Source organism: Ornithodoros turicata, unplaced genomic scaffold (genome assembly GCF_037126465.1).
Source record: "Ornithodoros turicata isolate Travis unplaced genomic scaffold, ASM3712646v1 Chromosome23, whole genome shotgun sequence".
Taxonomy (NCBI): domain Eukaryota; kingdom Metazoa; phylum Arthropoda; class Arachnida; order Ixodida; family Argasidae; genus Ornithodoros; species Ornithodoros turicata.
Genome location: NW_026999342.1, coordinates 1,413,026 through 1,432,997, shown reverse-complemented (window position 1 = coordinate 1,432,997; position 19,972 = coordinate 1,413,026). Strand labels below are relative to the sequence as shown.

Below are 19,972 nucleotides of genomic sequence, written 5' to 3'. Positions count from 1 at the left end.
GTGGCCACATCGGCTAAGTGTATTGCTCACCGCGTGTGGTGCTTCTGTGCTGTGGAAAGCTCGTTGTTCTGCTGTGGCCCGACGTCAGCGGACGACGCCTATCTTCTTGTTGGTTCGCAACGTGCGCGTTTTTCTCACCAAAGTGTTACAGCACGAACTACTCGCTTTAGGTGTGCAGGGGTTCGCGCGCAAATGGTATCACCCCTCGATCTTGTATCACAATGGGTGTGTGACCGTCTCTGGTGCGCCCCCATGAACGTCATTCACGTGCTCTTATTTGCCCTGTAAATACTCTGCACCTGTGTATATATTCCTACTTATTATGCACTGCATTCCATACTGTACATAATCGCAGGCATCTAGGGTGGTGGTCTTAGGGAGTACTGTATGTATGTATGTATGTATGTTTGTATGTATATATGTAAGGAAGTGTGAAGTAGTGGTTCTAGAGTGGTTTGTAAGCATATGTGTAGGTAAGGTGTACGTCAACTAACGTGGGAAGTAGCAGTTCTTATTCCGTCCTTGAGTTTAATAAATTTTCCTTTAACAATAAACGTTCAAGTCGTTGCTCTCTGCTCTGACGGTCGCCGCTCTAGACTATGACAACCGCAGTCACTGGAAATCCGGGACTGCGCTGTGACCGTCAGCGTATCTTTGTACTTAGATGGTAGATTATATTTCTTTTCGTAAAACAGTATAACTTTCATGTGATGATTAAATAACCGTTCGTGTAGATCATACACTGTTTATTATGTTACTGTCAGCTTTGCGAAAATCAAGCAGGCGGCGCTAATGCGTAATTTGTGCTAATTTTTTTCGACTATTTCTGTTGCGATACTGGGCATAGTTTTTGTTGGGTCTGCGGTTATGCGTGGAGGACTCCATATTTCTGTAAAAAAAAGTGAGGTTCGCTTGGCAGTTTTCAAACTTCAATTGAAAAAATAAATTTCCCGCGATTGAAAGTTATCCAAAGCCTTCCTCAATGGTGGCAAAAGTTTTCAGAAGGTAATTGCCGAAAGTCCCACAATCCTCCGGCAAGTACGTCGCCATTTATAATTTTTTATCACGTTAGGTCTATTTTTTCATACAGACTTTTCATTAAAAACTATAAGGGCTATAGACATCCTGTTTTCACTTCTAACATCTCTGGACAGGCGGACGTTCTTGGCCATCTGTTGCTCAATCATCGAATGACTAATTACCTAAAAATCGTTAATTAGCTTTTTAGTTATAAAAGCTAGGAAGTTGTCCCAATGAGAACATCTGTTCTCCTCGGTCACCTGATATCGTGGCCGCTTTCAGAACAGAAATCGTTCGATAGATCGTCCGCAAAATTTTGTGAAGGAATACTTTTTTTCCCGTTAGTTTGTTCATTGCGCATCTTCGGAGACGCGTCTTTCCTTGACCCCCAGTGTGAGAGGGTGAAAGAGCACAGTGCCGCCTCATGTGTCGAAGATGAGCTTTAACTCGCGGAAACAAAACCAAAACAAATGTATCGGGTGACTCTATCGGAACTGCCCTTATCTTGAGCTGCGTTTTCTGTTTTCTTTTAATCTCTTTCCAGGACGCAACAGGCGGTAGTGTGCTCTTTCACCCTCTCACACTGGGGTTGAAGGAAAGACGCTTCTCCGAAGATGCGCAATGAACAAAATAAAGAAAACAATGGTGTTCTTCACAATTTTTTTGCGGACGTTCTATCGAACGGATTTTTGTTCTGAAAACGGCTACGGTATGAGGTGACCGAAGGGAACAGATGCTCTCACTGGGACAACTTCGTAGCTTTTATAATTATAAAGTTAATTAACGATTTTTAGGTAATTAGTCACGCGACCGTGTACCCTTCACGACGGGGCACTCTTTAGATGTGCCCCTCAGACGGTGCGAGTAGAGTCACTTAATAGGGGTACAGAGTATCGCATTCCTTTTCCGCGCCGGAACCGCCGTTCGGTGTCCGCGATTGGGTCGATCGTGTCACATGGTTTCTCCTTCCAAGAACTCGCCGTCCATGTTGAGTCCCCTCCGTCCAAAACCGGTTTCCTCGGTTGCCAACTGGCTCGACTGCGCGCTGTTCTCCGGTGGAGAAGGGGGAGATTGGCGTCCCATTGCTAGGCGACGCAGCCGAGCCGGACCCAAGATGGCGGACTCGCTCGCAGGCGTGGCTCAGTGTCGCTACTCCCTATTTAATAACTCTAAGTGTGATGACACTTCATGCTCGCCTTACAGTCGCATTCAACCAGAGGTGGGTAAATGCCTTCGCGATCTTTGCCCTCACCTGTTTTCGTCCCGAAAGTTTTTCCTCACCTCATTTTTTTCTGGAAAGTTTCCTTACCTCACCTCAGTTTCTTGGGGAATTTTTTCCTCACTTCACCAAATTCTTGAAAGAATTTCCTCACCTCACTTTTTCGGGAAAAGTTTCATCATCTCACCTCACCACAATTTTTGGAAGGAATTTTTCCTCATTTCACCTCACCAAATTCTTGAAAGAATTTCCTCACCTCACCTCATTTTTTCTGGAAAAGTTTCCTCACCTCACCATATTCTCAGAAGGATTTCCTCGCCACACCCTCCTTCTTAAACAATTTTTCCTGCGCTCACCTCAATCTAGTTTTTTTACCTCAGGCTAGTTCCATCTCAAATCGAACAATCCGGTACACTTGATGTCTCGAATGAACGGGAAAAAAATATATGTTGAAGCCATCGGTGAGTTAGGAGAAATAAACGCTTTCCGAGTTCTCTGCGCTGCGCGGTTCGGGAAGTAGGAGAGGAGGAAAAAACTGCGTCTCATAGGACGATGTCGTCGCGCGCGGGTTTGAGCGTTCGCTCCAAGGCTATTTCTTGTCGCATTATAGAAATTTCTTGATCTGGCCTTAGACCACTTAAGGCACAATATGATCCTGCGTTGGCAGTGCTGTGTCCGTTTTTCTTTGTCTACAAAAAAATATCAAAGTTGACTCAAAGTGCCGAAAAGCACCATATTCACTGCAACTTTGAGGACGATGTACAAAACGGATAAGATTGAGTTTTATGCCGCTTAATTTGTCATTCATGTGGCTATCGAAAGATGTATAATTTGTTGCTCTACTCTGTCAGGAACGTAAGCGATACCTTTTTCAGTAAGACCATACCACCGAAAAATGACGAATTTCGGAAGCCTTTATCTAAAAAACCCCACCAAAACTTGCCTTAAAAATTTTATATATTGTAGGTAGTTCCTTAGACTATGCACAGAAGAAAAATCAAAAGTCGGACTTTATCGGTAGGCGCACTGTGAATTTTTTGCAAGCCCTATACGCGGAGCGCATTCAAGCCGTGGCACCGTGTCCCGCGTGTTGCAAAATCGAATTTTCCAAAGGGACTTTCAACTTCTGTCTTCACATAAAAAGTAATTGCTATCATTTGAAACTGTTCTCAGCGCTTGCGTTCATAATAGTGTTGTAATCGCTGAATGTAAGTTGTGGAGCAACCATATGTGCTCACATTTTTGCGGGATGACACACATGCATTGCAAGTGCTGGGAGCCCGTGAAGAACAGAATGCTTTAGAATACTTTTTCGTCTTTATAAGAGGCATATTTGTCCACGGTGATCATATCGAAGCATATTTACAGTACACAGAATAACAAGAACTTGACAGCGAAGAAGACAAGGTGACGAAGGTAAGAAGGTAATGTAAGTTATGCAGAGCATTCCGGGTGGATGTGAGTGCTCGTGTCATGAACTGCTTTAGACCGTTGTGGAAGCCGCTTTCCTTAATGTTACTTTTGATGGCAGGTTCTTGTCAGATTTTCTTTCAAATGTGGGCAACATTGCTGCGTGTTGTGATTCAGCCACCTTTGCTGTGAAGTACTTGAAGCAGCTTCTGCATAGCTGGCCCATTTCTGCTACGCCTTCGGCTTGATCTGCTGGAACCATAGTCTTTATGGCAGCTACGCCGATCTCCGAAGCAAAGCGAAAATCCTTTGTCGATAGCACTTTTTTCTTGTGTATGAGGCGGTAGTCAGCGAAATCCACACGATCAGCACTGTACAACGAAGAGGCCATTGAGGTAGGTGTGATACCAGGACGACACACTACAGTAATGGAGATGTCGTCGCACTTTCTGTATAAGGGCACTCCATGCACTTCTGTAGTCGAGAAGTGAGTGAAGCGTCTTCTGTGTGTAGGCGAAACTTTGCGCAAGGTGTCTTCAGGGAGTAAATGCGATCAGGACCTTCCTATGGTCGCAGCATGTCGAACCGAATAACATATTGGACAGCGGCGCCAGTCGGGCTGCTTCGGCAAGGTTCACAAAAGGCACCATGAATTAGCCTTGAGTGTGCGCGTATGACACTACAACATTTTCCTCAGTGCAATTTCCCCCGTCCTAGGTCATGGGGCCGTAGGAAAGGAAATGTTTCAAAGAATACTGGAAGTCACTGGGTCCCTCCTGCCATAATGCGTACATTAAACATGCTTGTTTAGAATAACCCTGAACAGATATGCCTCTTACAAAGATGTAAAATCATTCTGTTCTTCCCGGGCTCCCAGCACTTGCAATGCATGTGTGACATCCCGCAAAAAATACGAGCACATCTGGTTGCTCCACAATCTAGATTCAGCGATTACACCATTGTTATGAACGCAAACGCTCAGAACCTTGAAAAGGAAACCTTGAAACCTCAGAATGGTTTCAAATGACAGCAATTACTTTTTATATAAAGACAGAAGTTGAAAGTCCCTTTGGAAAATTCGATTTTGCAACACGCGGGACGAGGTGCCTCCGCTTGAATGCGCTCCGTGTATAGGGCTGGCAAAAAATTCACAGTGCGCCTACCGATCAAGTCCTAATTTTGATTTTGCTTTTGTGCATAGTCTAAGGAACTACCTACAATATATAAAATTTTCGAGGTAAGTTTTTGGTGGGGTTTTTTAGATAAAGGCTTCCGAAATTCGTCATTTTTCGGTGGTATGGTGCTACTAAAAGAGATATCGCTTACGTTCCTTACAGAGTAGAGCAACAAATTATACATCATTCGATAGCCCTATGAATGACAAATTAAACGGCATAAAGCTCAGTCTTATCCGTTTTGTACATCGTCCGCAAAGCTGCAGTGAATATGGTGTTTTTGGGCACTTTGAGTCAACTTTGATACTTTTTTGCAGACAAACAAAAACCGGTACAGCACTGCCAACGAAGGATCCTATTGTGCCCTAAGTGGTCTAAAGCCAGATCAAGAAATTACTATAATGTGAGAAGAAATGGCCTTGTAGCGAACGCTCAAACCCGCTCGCGACGACGTCGCCTTATGAGAGGCAGTTTTTTCCTCCTCTCCTATTTCCCGAACCGCGCAGCGCAGAGAATTCGGAAAGCGTTTATTTCTCATAACTCACCGATGGCTTCAACATATATTTTTTCCCGTTCATTCGAGACATCAAGTGTACCGGATTGTTCGATTTGAGATGGAACTATAGCCCTCACCTAAACATTTTCCACAACACGTTCTATCTCACCCTGCCCCACAATTTCCCGTTTACCTCTCCTCACCCGTCTTTCCAAAGCACTAATTTACTAAAAGGTCATACTTGTGGCAATAGGAAATATATGCAGGTATGTGCGCTTATTCCACTAAAAGCGCGTGTTGTTGTCTCAGTTTCTTACATCAGTTTCTGGTAAGGTCACTTGTTGTCATACATGTAGCATTGTTCCAAATAAGTAATACAACGTGAAATATATCTTCTTGTACATTGACTAGTTTACATTTATTGAAGCAGAAAGCTTGTACGTGTGGGATGTGACTAGGACAACTGACTGACTAGTTTGATGGCATTGAAATTCAACTTCCAGCAGCCTCATTTTAGTGCGGAGAGCATGTGCTCACGGCATAAAAGCTTTTCTGCTACCTTCGCTATCGACAAGCTGGCTCTCCGTGCCCTTTTAAGCTATCCTGCTATGAAAAGTCACCACGGGTAATGCAAAGAAAATTGAAAACAATATAGCTTTGCCATTTTAATGAAGGAAAACAAAAGGCATTTTTAGATTTTTGTATCTGTAGCAATGAGACATGGTGAAGCCCTCTTGATGGACGCACCTGTTGCTTGTTCACCTTCCGTGTCCTCTGGGCTGAATTTATCTACAGCTGCCATCAAAAGCTGCTTCGCAAGCTCACTCGAGCAGAGCTGTGGGATACCAGGCACAACACTCTTCTCAGAGAGACGCATCTTTATGTTTGGGTGCATCAGTGCTGACACTGTGTAAGGCACATCAAGAAGGACATTTCTGAAGCGTTCCTTAACTTGCACCTGTGACTGTTGCCGCGAAACTGGGAACCTCCTGTTGTCAAGTGCCTGAATTTTTCGCAGGGCGACAAAATAAGTGAAATGTTAGAAATAGGTGACCTGCCAAGTCACTGATAGGTATCAAGATATTCGCACATAGTTTGACTTGTACGTGTTGTCTCTGTAGCTTGCATTACAAACGCGTGCAGTATACAGCACGCTCTTTCTTTCTTTCTTTTTTAGTTTAATAAAATTTCCAAATAAAGGTGGACGTTAGGATAGTCGTAATTGGTGCCTTATAGTTTGCCTGACATGACGACCACCGGGAACGAGGTTGCTTCTCGTGACGTAGCAAGGTGACAAACATCTTTCAATTCACCTTCTTAATCGGGGCAGGGGGTACAAAAAGTGAGACAGCAGAATCGGAGGCAATCTTTGTATGAAGTCATTTTACATTAAACAAACACAAAACGAAAGAGTTAGAGGGGAGAGGCTTGAATGGTGCCAACTGAAAGTGCCAGTGCTGTCATTGACAATCAGGGAAAAGGGCATCAACGCAAATGTGTGGAGCAGGGCGATAAAAAAATAAAAAAATAACGGATTGTGGCTCAACTGAAGAGAAGCCGGTTACTCCACTTGGACACTCACAGTCCACGTGGAACTGCATACTGCTGTATCAATATCAACAAAGGAGAAGGAAAGAAAGGAAATCATATTTCAACAATTCACCGGTTAATAAAGAAGCTCAGGCAGACTTGAGCCCGTTACAAAAAAAAAAAAAAAAAAGGAACTAAGTACCGTTACCCGTTACTTCTGAAAAAAGTAACTAAATACCTTACTCGTTACCAACATACAAAAGTAACGAGTTCTTGTTACTCTGAGGTAACGAGTTACTTTTACGTTACTGCCGCATAGTTAAAGGAGCCGACAAACACGCCATCACTTGCCTTCAACTCTTTATTAATGAGGAATTTCACTTCAGAAGAAGTTGATACTCGAAATTTACATTTCCGAAGTGGGGGTGATGAAAACACAAAGAAAGACACTGGTTTTCGTGCCACCGATCACCAACGGTTCCCAAAAATACACGAGGGGCTGCTTCATAATTTAGGGCGCTCAGAAGCTTAGCAAACACAAGAAAAGGCTAGAAGTCGAAACGCGTTTCTTGTAGCCATAGCACAATTGGTGTCCATTCTTGGGAAGGAGTGATGATCGGAGATTGCGGAAACAAGAGAAAAGACAAGGGCCTTCGTTTAAGACGATTCAGCACGTCAACAACACATCTAGCGATGGACTGCAATAATGCTTTGAGTGACACGTGGTCGTGGGTCACGCAGCCAAATCTGCACGCATTGCGCCACACGGAGTGCCGAAATGTGCTCCCTCGCGCTGAAGAAAATGAACGAGTAACGTCAGTAACGAGTTTTCGTAATTCAATTTTCCAATTTTCGTAACTGATTCCGTTACTATTACCATTTTTTAAAAAGTAATTGAATCGTTACTTCGTTACCAAAAAAAGTAACCGTTACCAAGTAACGAGTTACTTGTATCGAGTTAGGCACAACTCTGAGAAGCTGTAATGTGCCGAGTCACCAGTTCAGCAAGGCACACATCAACAACACAGAATCTGATGCTAACTAATCAATTTTCCTACATTAGCAAAGGAATGGACTGGTCTGGACTGTAAGGGGATGTGGCAGCAACCCCCAGCCAAGTTCCTGTAAGGTGCGTGTCGTGAGATGCGCGGTATGCGGGCGTGCATTGTCCTGTAGGAGAAGGACTCCTTTGGTGATGAGGTCCGGCCGCTTTTGCTTCAGCGCCTGATGCACATCCCTTAGACCCTGGTAGTAATATGCATTATTGATGGTGGTACCACTCTGCAGAAAATCAACACGAACAACGCAAGCCTTGTCCCAGAAAACCGTAGCCATGACTTTACCCGCAGACGGGGTGCTTCGGAACTTCTTGGGAGCTGGCGAGCCCGGATGATTCCAATGTTTTGATGCACGTTTAGACTCAGGAGTGAAATGATGCACCCACGTTTCATCGCACGTGATGATCCGATCAAGGAACGGCTGTACTTCAGTGTCGAAACGGTACCTTAGCTCTTGGGGGATTTCCAGTCTTCTCTGCCGGTCAAACACGGAGAGCTGCCTCGGGACGCAACGGACACTAACTTTCCGAAACTGGAGGTGTTCATGAATTATAGTGTTCAACGTTCCCACAGAAAGGTCCGTCTTTCGAGCCAGTTCGAGACATGTTATCCGTCGGTCCTTGAGGCTCGGGCGCTCCACAAGTTGGATGTTCTCAGGAACTATGACACTGGGCTCTGAGCCGCCCTAGTCGGGATCGTCCTGCACTGATGTAGGGCCGTCTCGGAACCGTTTGCACCACTCAAACGCTTTGCTGCGGCTAAGTGTATCGTGGCCTTACTGAGCCTGAAGTCTTCTGTGAATTTCAGATGACTTTACGCCTTCATTCATGAGAAACTTCATGACAATTCGCTGTTGGATGTGCGCGCTCACCTCGTTGTCGGCCATCTTGTCCAGCACGTGTCTCCTGTTTTGCACAAGCTTTGGACCACCACGTGGTGAACGCGGAGGCCTGTCGCGTGTGAAATTGACGAAAAAGAAGTAGCGCGACCCATTTGTACACTCAGGAGACAGAAAGTCCCGGTTTGACAACACCCCTCGTATTACCCTAGAAAATAAAATAGATAAGACCTCCTGGTCGTGCAGCCACGGGGGAGGGGGAGGACTTGAGCCCCACCCCACCTACCTCAGGCCAATCCACCAAAATCGTGCAAAACCGAGGAGAAAAATAATATAAATGGGGGGGGGGGGGGTCCAGATTGATGATCACAAAAGTTCTTGCAGTTGCCGGTGTCAATGCAACCAGCATACTTGAGTACTTTTGATAGTATGAGATTTTCAGGCTACTTCAAATCTCGTGAGGCGGCCTTACTGCTTATGACACCCAGGGACAGATCCAGTTTTTTTTTTTTTCTGAGGAGGGGGTTCAGCTATGGACAGCATAGTTAAGGTCCCGGGTTTTCCGCGATTCTGCGAAATTGCACCGCCTCATGCCCTCATTAGCATGTGTGTCCATCTACGCCTCTCCGATCATCCATACAACGCTCCTCAATCTCCGCCACAGATACTGGCTGCTCAAGGGACGACAAACTGTTAAACGCGTACTTCGTCAGTGCCTGCGGTGCCGCCGAACGAGACTTCGTCCAGGGTCTGTGCCTGTCGCCCCACTACCTCGCGAGCGGATAGCACCGACCACCGCCTTCGACGTCATTGGCGTGGACCTCTGCGGCCCGCTGTATGTCCGAGTCAGCTCAAGCGCCTCCTCATCTAAAGCATACGCGGCCCTCTTTACGTGTGCGGTAACTCGCTCGATTCACCTCGAGCTGGTCACAAACATGACCTCATCGGATTTTCTTCGCGCTTTCCGCCGTTTCGTCGCCCGACGCGGTGTTCCAACACTTGTATATACTCCGTCAATGCCCGCACTTTCCGCGGATTCGTTCACCTCCTCACTTGTCTGCTACGGAATCCATCCAAGATTTCGCCAGCAACCTGCGCATCACTTGGAGGTTTAACACAGCTTCCGACCCCTCGTGGGGTGGGTGGTGGAAGCGCATGATCCGCACGGTGAAGTCATCCCTAAGACTGACCTTCGGCCATAGTCGCAAGACATTCGAAGAACTCGTCTCCATCCTTCACGAAGTCGAAGCGGCCGTAAACAGCGGACCCCTCTCTAGTGTATCCACTATCCACTGATCCTCCAGAAGTGCTCCCTCTTACCCCGTCTCATTTCCTTGTCGGGAACTGTATTGCAGAGCTGCCTTCTCGACAACTTCCCGCAAGAGAGCACACCGTTGACGTTACGCAAAGGGAGCGAACGACGCCAGCAAGCCATTGAAGTGCTCTGGAAGCACTGGAGAAAAGAATATACCCTGCTTCGTTCTGCGCACCAAGGGCCTGGCAGATTTCCTACGGCTCCAAAGCCTGGTGATCTTGTCATCGTTGAAGGTGACCGCCTCCCGCCATTGTTGTGGAAAGCCGCCATCCTTATATCCAGACTTGTACGTATCTTGAGTACGTACTCAAAATACGGTATTTTAAATACTTTTTCCGGTATTTTGGTACTCTACTCAATACTTTTTTGCGACAAGTATTTTTAATGTATTTAAAATACTTTTTTCGGTATTCGCTACTCAGTACTCAAAATACTTTCCTTCCTCGTCAAGCCATATCCAGCACGCTTCCCGCCGTGCCGAGATTTTCAGCTCACTGGAATTTAACCCCCTTTTTCTTCTTTTTCTTTTTTTTCGGGAATTCGCGAATCTGTCATTTATCCTCTTGTAGAATAGGCTGGTCCCAAGCCTGGCCTTGCTTCTCAATAGCCAGCTTCGTCAGAAAACCGTTCCTATTCATATTGCCAGGTGAATCACCAGGGGATTAGGTACAAGATAATCCCGGCATTTATTTCCTTGGTCATCAAAGCAATAAACACATGGCAGAGGTTGAAAGACGCGAACCGACATACAAGAGGGATTACGAAGTTTTGGGTCAGAACATATCAACAAAGTTTACTTGGATTCACCAAAGTTCACCAAACATTACTTGACACCAAGACGTTGCAAATGAAAGATATGCATGGCTGATGAAGTTTATTCCTTTCATTTGTAAGGCCACGTTCAGAATACGCGTTTCACTTACTGCTAATACTAAAGTACTTTAAATAGTATCTTAAATACTTCTTAGAGTATTTAGTACTCTACTCAAATTACTTTCAGTTTTGAGTATGTTGTACTCTATTTTAAATACTTTTTCCGTAGAGTATTTAGTATCTTCTTTTAAATACTTTTGCGCAGTATTTTGTACAAGTCTGCTTATAGCCACACACCCGGGGCGCGACGGGATCGTCAGGAGCTTCACTATCAGACTCGCAAACGGAAGAGAAACGTCGCGTCCTGCTCAGCGCCTGTACTTGCTAGAGGCCCACGAGAACACCACGGCCGCCCCGGCAGGATGTTGGAAATCGACGAGGACGTTTCTGCCCACGCGACTACCGAAAGAGAATGAATGATCGCAAGCCTGGCACTTGGGGCTGTAGCTTCGTTGAGGCAGTTTAGTTTTCCGCTCCTCTGGAACAAAGTGGGACCATATTCATAACAGCTAGTCTCCGAGTCTCCTTTCTGTAACAGCATGACGCTGCGACAATGGCTCCAGGACATTATGGACACGTCTCTGTTGTACTCCATGTGGCGTAACTGCCGGCAGCGGGGGTCAGTGTCTGCTGCCGGGACCAAGCCCACAGAGGGGGCCATGCCAATCAGCGCCAATCAGACTTGGCCACCAGTGAATTTAAAACCCGTTTTGAATCACTGGCAAGAGACTGACACACTGTTCATGTTCATGAAACCGAAACTAGAAAAAGGAGAAGATGAGTTGCTGGTGTTTGTCAACGAGGCTCACGAAAGGTTATTCCGATGACATTTCTGATGACTTTTTCGACCACCAGATGCTGTTAAAACCTACATTTAGTGCGAAGCTGAACAGTGTCGCATCCAGCAGAGCCTTAGCAGAGTTCCTCTTGTATAGGCATTCGGCAACATCCAGGCCCGCAGCCTGCGCGTCTTCCTGGGTGTTCCCAAAACGTCAGGGACATACCTGGTGGCTGGTCCTAGCAGAGGGCAAGGAGTCTCCAGCACACATTCTGCGCGACCTGGAAACCCTTCGCGCCTACTCACGATACCTTACTCGTCATCCCGCCCATCACTTGCGGGAAATCGACCATGACTGCCCTGTCCGGCTACTGAAGGTGCCGGTCCCATCAACTGCGTCTACTTCGCCTTACACCCCACCAATGTGGTCGATGGTCACACCCACGGTGTACACACACATCCCTGGCATCACGAGCAACCACGACCGTCCCCCGCTTGTTCTGCGCTGCCTCGTGCTGGAGCACCTGGACGCCCCACACAGCCAGCGACTGCAAATATATACCGACGGCTCGGTCTGCGCGGGCGTCTCCACAGCAGCACTGTTCCTCCCTTTCGAAAACATCGAACAAGCCTTCAAGCTTCCCCACGAAACGTCGTCCACCGAAGCGGAGCTTGTAGCCATTCACGAAGCACTGAAGCTTGTATCCTCTCGACCGCCTGGAAGCTGGACAGTCCTCACAGACAGTCGGCGCTGGAGGCACTGTCTTCGCCTCGCTAGCAAGTTGTTTCTGACATCCGCTCACTGATCCTGACTGTGCACAACCTCCTCGTCACCTCCGGCTACTCCGTGTGGTGTCAGTGGGTGCCAAGCCACATTGGCTTGCCGGGAAACACACAAGCCGACGCAGCAGCGAGGCGCGGTCATGGCGCAGCTGAGTGTAACACTGTCATCCCGTTATCACCCTCCGTCTGCCGCATACACATCCGCCGGCGCTTTTCCTGCGACACCCGCCTGCGAAAACACTGTCGCAGCCAACACCTTCCTCCAGCGCATTGACCCGAAGATGGCCTTCACTGTGTCGCTACGGCTGTCTCGAAAGGAAGAGTCAGCTCTCCATCGTCTTCGCCTGAATGTTGCCCGTACTCCATCGTTCCTGTTCGAGATCAAGCAGCGTCCCTCTGCGGCGTGCCCCTCCTGCTCCACCGACGCTGACACCCATCATTTACTTTTCACCTGTCCAATATATGCCGCTCCTCGGGCTGCACTCACGCACCGCCTATCTGCCCTGGGGCACAGAGACCTCTCTTTGGCCACCCTACTGGGCCCTGTAGGGCAGAAGCAATGGGCTTTTACCAGAGCGCTATTATGCTTCCTGGGTGACTCTGGGCTCCTAGACTGCCTCTGAGCGATCGTGCACTCATGCCCCCTGCTGCCCACGTGCCGCTTGCGTCTTTTTCCTTTTTCTGTTTCTGTTTTTTTTTCTTTTGTCTTTCTTCTTTTTTTCTTTTTTTTACAAGGAGTAGTCGACTTCTGTCTGGCTCACCTTTCCTTTTTGCCTGCTTTTTTTTTTCTTTCGTAATAAACATATCCCCCCCAATTCGGAATTATACCTTCAGCTCTACAGGAGTTACCACAGCATGCCTGATCTATTAAACTCTTCCCGTTACAGCTGCGAGTGCGGAAGAAAGTATTTGAAAGTTAATTAAATTATCAAAGTTACTTAGGACGTACTTTCGTCCATGTCCATGTCCCCCGTTCTCTGACGAGCGTGAATGACTTGAATACATATGAAATTATTGATACACTTGCGTAGGCAAAGACCTTTCTGAGTTTTGGCTGAATTTCGCTACATGACTTCACCCTATGTTTGACCTATTTGACCTGGACTCTGTGCATGACATTAGTATTACTTGGTTGTATTGAGGCTGTGAAGAGCCTGAATATTCAAAGCCTCCACTTCTCTTGATTTTCCTACTCGAGTTTGTATGTCTGCAATGCGAATACTTGATGCACACCACCGGCATGGTCAAGCGGACCCTTTTACCGGCTCGGTCATGTCGGTGGTATCCATCAAGTCATACTGAGTAAAAGTTTCCGCTGGTTGGTGGTAGCCAAGGTCGTGCTTAAGACTGGGAGGTGGTGGGTTCGACCCCGGCTCTGCTGTCTGAGGTTTCCCCTGGGTTTTCCAGCAGCCTTTTAAAACGAATGTCCGTCAGGGTTATCGCGTATTTATTTTACTTAAATCGATTTTTTAATTGAAGTCAGCCTCACGTATTTGACACTTTCCCTCGTAACAATGGAGTACGATGACAATCCAAGAATAAACACACAGATAGCATGATGGAGGATCTGTCAGGAAAATACAGTTGGACGAGGGCAGTGCAAAGACAGCGGGTAGAGAAAGACAAGAATGACGCGCTTCTCCGTTCTTACTTCCCTTTTGGTGGTAGCTGAATTGCGCTACCGCATGTAATGTGGTCAACTATCCTATCCATCGGTTTGGTTGCACAATCTTCCGTAATTCTTCCAAGTCATAGTTTCGGAATGCATGTGGATCGGTACTATCTTCTTTATTTTGCGCCTGTTTGCAATGCTCCTTCCTTCATTTTCGTCGGTGTCTTGGTGAAATGTGGCACTGCACATGTGTGTTTGTGCAGCAATGCCTGGTAAGAAGGGGACGCAGTATGCAAGTTCCACAAAAGAGCTGTGCCGTCAGCCAAACACGGTATGCGCGCCGTGTGTGCGCAGCACAGTAAGCGTCTGAACTAATTTCCCCGATTCTTAACGTCCACTGGCGTATTTGAGCTCCTTTAGCCTCAGCGACTTTTGCATGAGTATGGAAGTGTGATCTATGGGACTTCATTGTACTACATCACGTATGGTCAACAGGGTGAACTGCTAACCCCTACAGTTACGGTGCTTCTGCACGTGCAGTATCTCACTTGTGTCACACGCTATGTGTTGTCATGTGCGCGTGTGTGAATCTGTTTCATGGCCATCCCAGTCAAATATTATTCCACATGCACTAAAGTAGGGTATCGCAATTCTTGCGGTGTAATACCTAATCCCATCGTCATGAATGTCGTTGTTGTTCCTACCGACTACGTTCGTGACTCACAACAGTAAGCGGAAAGAGAAGGTAAGAGCCAGGAGAGAAGCTCACTCCTTGCTTCATCTTTTTGATCAATAAGGACTGAATGGGAGGCACACAGGTGGCAAGCGTCACTGTGTGTGCCCTAAAATGACAGGCGAGTTCGTTCTAAATGTACTCCTGCCATGACATCATCATTCATCATTTAAATGCTGTTGTTGTACCCCTGCAGTGAAGGTTTTCGTACTGAAAGATCAAATAATCAAGTAGGACACGATGAAGCAGAAAAGATGGGACGCTTTTGGAGTAATGTTGCTTTATTTATGTATACCGGAAGCTTTCGTGAGTGGAAAATTATGATAGTCGTGCCATTCGCACGAATGGTCCCGATCTGTTGCTACAATCATATGTGTCTTCAATCATACAACACATGTATCTGATGTTCACATCATTAGAGCACCGTCACATCACAGTCAAGAGCAGATACAATAGGAAGCAATTTGTTACCACATATGCGCACAATATCTTCTATGCAACGTGATCACTGTGGTATTATTACCACGATCGCAGGCTAAACCGAGTGCCAGTATGACGTGGCAACAGTAAAGGAAGTAGAGGTGCGGCCTCCTTCCCCTTCCCAAGTTTTCTGCTCGTGTTTCGACAAGGGTATTGCAGCAATTCCTACAAACGTACCCCAAACTAACTCGTCTGTTGTAGTATCATCAATCTTCGGAATCGCCTACATCGTATGAGTATGGGCAGCGGTAAATAATATACCATAATAACCGTTAATGTATACACCTAAGCTAATTGCTCGATTAGTTAGATCTCACAGGTGATGTGAAACAATATGCGACGTTTCTAGAGACGTCCTCCATTCCAAAAGAGCTACCGAAGTCGTACAACGCCGGTTCTCGGTTACCGTCACACGCAAGTGATTTTCCTTTTCTCTACGAAGATGCAAACAAACAAAAACAAAAAAACAAAAAAACAGAAGAAGAAGACACACACACACAAATTAAGGAACAAAAAGATGATAGATGAAACTCTTCCCGCAAGTCTGCCAAACAATTATCCTTTGATGAAGCAACGTGTGAGGCACGTATACCGTGTCGCGCTTACTAAAGCCTTCAGTCATTGACCGGACAGTGACGAAAGCGCAGAACCGCACACAGGCGCCTCTGTACATTTTCACCAAACCCATAAACCCCCTTCAACACAATATGCCGATATGGACGTTTTGCGGTGACAGCATTCATGTGGAGTAAATGCGAACTGTAAATACAGGACCTACAACAGGTTCCCAATACGTTCGTGCGATGATTACATGCGTCACAGTCGAAGTGATGCATTGTTGCTGCTAAGAAAAAATACGTAGTCCAGCTTCAAGATAAAACAACATGCCAGGCCACCGTACACAGTTGAAACTATCAGTGCCCGCTAAAATGAAGCTGTCTCTGTATACATGCTGGCCAGTACTACATAAAAGCTGACGCAGTAGAATGTCAAACACTATGTGGTGCTCCAACATAGGGTCAACGCGTAACTGAAGAGCTAATGACGTCAGACCTTTAAAGGGACGGTCGCATCCAGAAACCTGTCTATGAAACAGACACCACTATGTTCGGCATCGGCCGAAAATCTACTTTGGCTATTCATTTTTTTTTTCGTCCGCAAAGCCCTTAAGCGTTAAATAAACGAACTGTAAACATGAGATCTGCTTCCGCATCTGTGGAGGCGCCAACGGGACCAGCGTGACAACACTCCCTAACAGGAGGAGTGGGAGGGCTTCGTTCAGAGGAGGAAGACGCCGTCCAGACGCCCGTAAAATTGCGGCATCCATTTTCTCAATGCCGTGCTCTGATTGGGGATGTCGGGAACGACGTTTTAGTCTTTCTCCAGAGAGGGAATTCCGGCATACTTTCAACATCCGGCGTCTGCCCTTGTCATGTATTCCATCGGATAGCGGTCAAACTGCGACACACGAACTTTCGTTGGATTTTCGATACCATGGTGAGTGGTCAACCAGGAATAAAATGACACCGTAGCTTCGAAATCGGCTGGAATGGATGCGACTGCCCCGTTAAGCGCAGAATGAAAACATTCACGAAACGCAAAATTATTTAAGCGACACATTCGCACTAGTATTAGCCAGGACTTATCACTTAAAGTCAAGCCACACGAATACTTTATTTATGCATTAGTGACCCAAAGATTCGTGTTAGCCGATGTTTACAGCGATTTTCAGAATACGCAGCTTACATAGTCATTACGGGCACAAAACAGAATAGAGAGCATTATCTTTGGTCTTTTTTTACACTATTGCTGTCGGTGACAGCGCGCGCATAGTAACGCTGGTAACGCTATGCACGGAACAAGAACTTCATGCCTTGGTTCTTTAATATGGAAATAGTACATAGAACGTTCTAGGCTGCGCTCATCTGTGCTGCGAGCGAAAATATATTTCACATTTAGCGACTTTCTTTCGACCTTATTCCTACGCAGTATACTGACATTCTAAACTTTGAATAATAAAATATATTGACAATGTCTGCACTACTTACCTTTTTAGCGGGACACTGTCCATAGCTCTATCATCAGGATATTTACGTGAAAATGAATCATTCTGAGATTTCTCGTTTCTGCAACACTCTATGTTGCAAAACGTTGTTGTACAGCAGTATCTATGTATCTGCAAAAATCTATGTTGCACGCGCATTTCAAAAGTACGGGGGACGTAGGTTCGCACTGTCCTCACTGAGCGATTTCGAATAGAGGCGAATAGAGCGTCTGAGGAAACCCCAGGGGAAACACCCTGACGTTGGCGTTACCAACGGTGTACTGTCGAATGGCCGGCGTTGCGCGTTCACATTGCACGTGGCACTTTGCAAGACAAGTCCATTATAGCGGAATATTTCAACTGGAAGTAGTTCGCTCAGAACTTGGCGTGTCAAGAGCTGGAACAGCACGCGTTGCGCAGATACCCTGCACAGAGGCATGGGCAGCAGAGTCCTCTATGATGAGCTAAGGTTGTTGCGAGTTCGGTTCCTTCCTCGAACGGAATGGAATTGAATCGTTTGCAAGTACTGATCATTCTCCCTATAATTATCCCATCACCCCATAAAATAACAGCTACGAGAATTCGTGGATTCATTTTGCCAATGAAGCTACACAACCCCCGCGGGAACTAGCACAACATAACTTACTTTTTTATCGTGACAATAATCTCCTAATTACCTCTCTGCCTTTATGGTTACATTTGGGAAGTCGTGTAGTTGATCTTTTAAACGTCTTGTTTGCCGATCTGTTCCATTATGCACAAACTGTGTAAAATAATATTTGCATTTAGGCCCTGGCTTTCATACAGTTTCGAGTTTCCTGTGCGGTTCTGCAAAACCATCGTCTCTCTTCATGCGTGCCCGTATTAGTGGTAGAACACACAGTTTGTACGGTAGCTGAAATATTCTGCTTACAGCACAATGTAGCTCTACGTGGACATGACGCATATTTGGCACTTCGTAGCCACGCGTTCTCAACAGACTGTTTGATGTTATGAATTCGGACAAGTTTCCAAGGAATGGTAATTTTTTCACGCGTCATCAACAAGTACTAATGTGTATGCCGAACTGCACATGATACTTGATCAGTCACACTTGTGAAAATAAATATGTTCATGATGCGTTGCCCCCAGAGAGCACACGCTCTCAAGCTCGATACCTATACGGAGCCCCTTCTGCAAATACGGTACGAATTTTGACATATCCTTTGAAACAATACCGCGCATAACAATTCTAGCACAGGCATAGATCTGTGTCTCATACAAGCCTTCTAGAAAATGTCCCGTGAATATGTGCTGGGAGCATCATAGAGTGTAGCAGCGTGACTTCCACAATCACATGACTTGGGCGCACCAAGTATCACCGGCTTCTAGAGGATCCAGAGATGTCTTGCATTTGTGATGACATCTTGACGTGTACGGGATCTTCCGTGTGGTTCTGCAGGAGGTTCTGAGTGACCTGCAGATGGCGTCGTATGTAGTCAGCGTTGGGGTCCAAAGTGGTAGCATGACGAAAGCATCGTTCAGCGCGACTTAGCTCTCCGCGCTCGACATACACGACGCAGAGGTTGTGGGAACCCTGCACGTGTCGGGGGTTCAGGGACAGGATCCTAAGGTAGCACTGAAACGACAAAGGGAGATAAATAATCTATAAATGAACATCTGCATAGGAGTGAGTGGGAAAACAGCGATACGTCTGAACGGTGGGTGAGATACGGCGGCGTGTCTTCGTGCCCATCAAACCAATAAGAATACGCTCGAAGATTATAAGTCATGTGGCACCAATAACTTTGTACACATCAGCATGATGGGTATAGGGTTTTCGAACCGCAGCATTTCTTCCGCCCTGCAAAAAGACCTGGGCCCGCTTACACGAACGTTGAGGCTATTCCTCAGTGCTGCCCTTGGTAGCTTTGCCACAGCTCTCAGAAATGGAAGACTCGAGGACATTACCGTTTGCAGAATGCACTGCCGAAGCTACCGAGTGCACCACCGAAGAAATATCTCAACGTTCGTGCAAGCGTGTCCTTTTAAATTGCAGACGATTGAACTTTCGTCAATGATGTATGGGATGCTTGATAATTACGTCAAAATTCTTGAGGTTGAGGGTTCCAAATGTGGCCGCATAGAAATGAAGAAAACTTAAGACACCTACATTTACATGCGGAGGTGGCCGAAACAGCTGTCCAGTACTGGCGTGGCGACGTTTGAGCACTTACAAACATATGCTATGCGTGCAGCCAAAGAGCCCCGGCTATTTTTTCCCTAATATACTTCACTGGCTTTGCACTGCGCTTTCAGTGGTGAGTTAGCTCACCCTGACGGGAGGAATCACGTGTTACGTGACCTTCTGACGCCATCCGCTCGAACGCTGCTTGCCTGCGTACTGCTGATAAGTCCCAAGGAGGACGAAACAGCTGTTCAGTACTGGCGTGGCGACGTTTGAGCACTTACAAACATATGCTATGCGTGCAGCCAAAAAGCTCCGGTTATTTTTTTTCCTTATATATATATATATATATAAAGGTATTCAATAAAGATCAGAAGTGGAGACGGTGCTTCTACAGGACAAGGAATACAAGGGGAACTTAATTAAAAACTAAGAGGGGGT

General features: G+C 46.3%; 1 protein-coding gene across 1 annotated transcript in view; it reads right to left on the bottom strand.

Moving 5' to 3' along the window:
* Window positions 1–17,420: 17,420 nt before the first annotated feature.
* The window catches only part of LOC135373276 (protein O-mannosyl-transferase Tmtc3-like), a 479,430-nt gene continuing 476,878 nt past the window's right edge, over window positions 17,421–19,972 (bottom strand). The window contains exon 21 of the mRNA XM_064606504.1: window positions 17,421–18,982. Within this exon, the coding sequence (XP_064462574.1) occupies window positions 18,722–18,982 (261 nt within the window). The 3' untranslated portion in view covers window positions 17,421–18,721. The remainder of the gene's footprint in view (window positions 18,983–19,972) is intronic.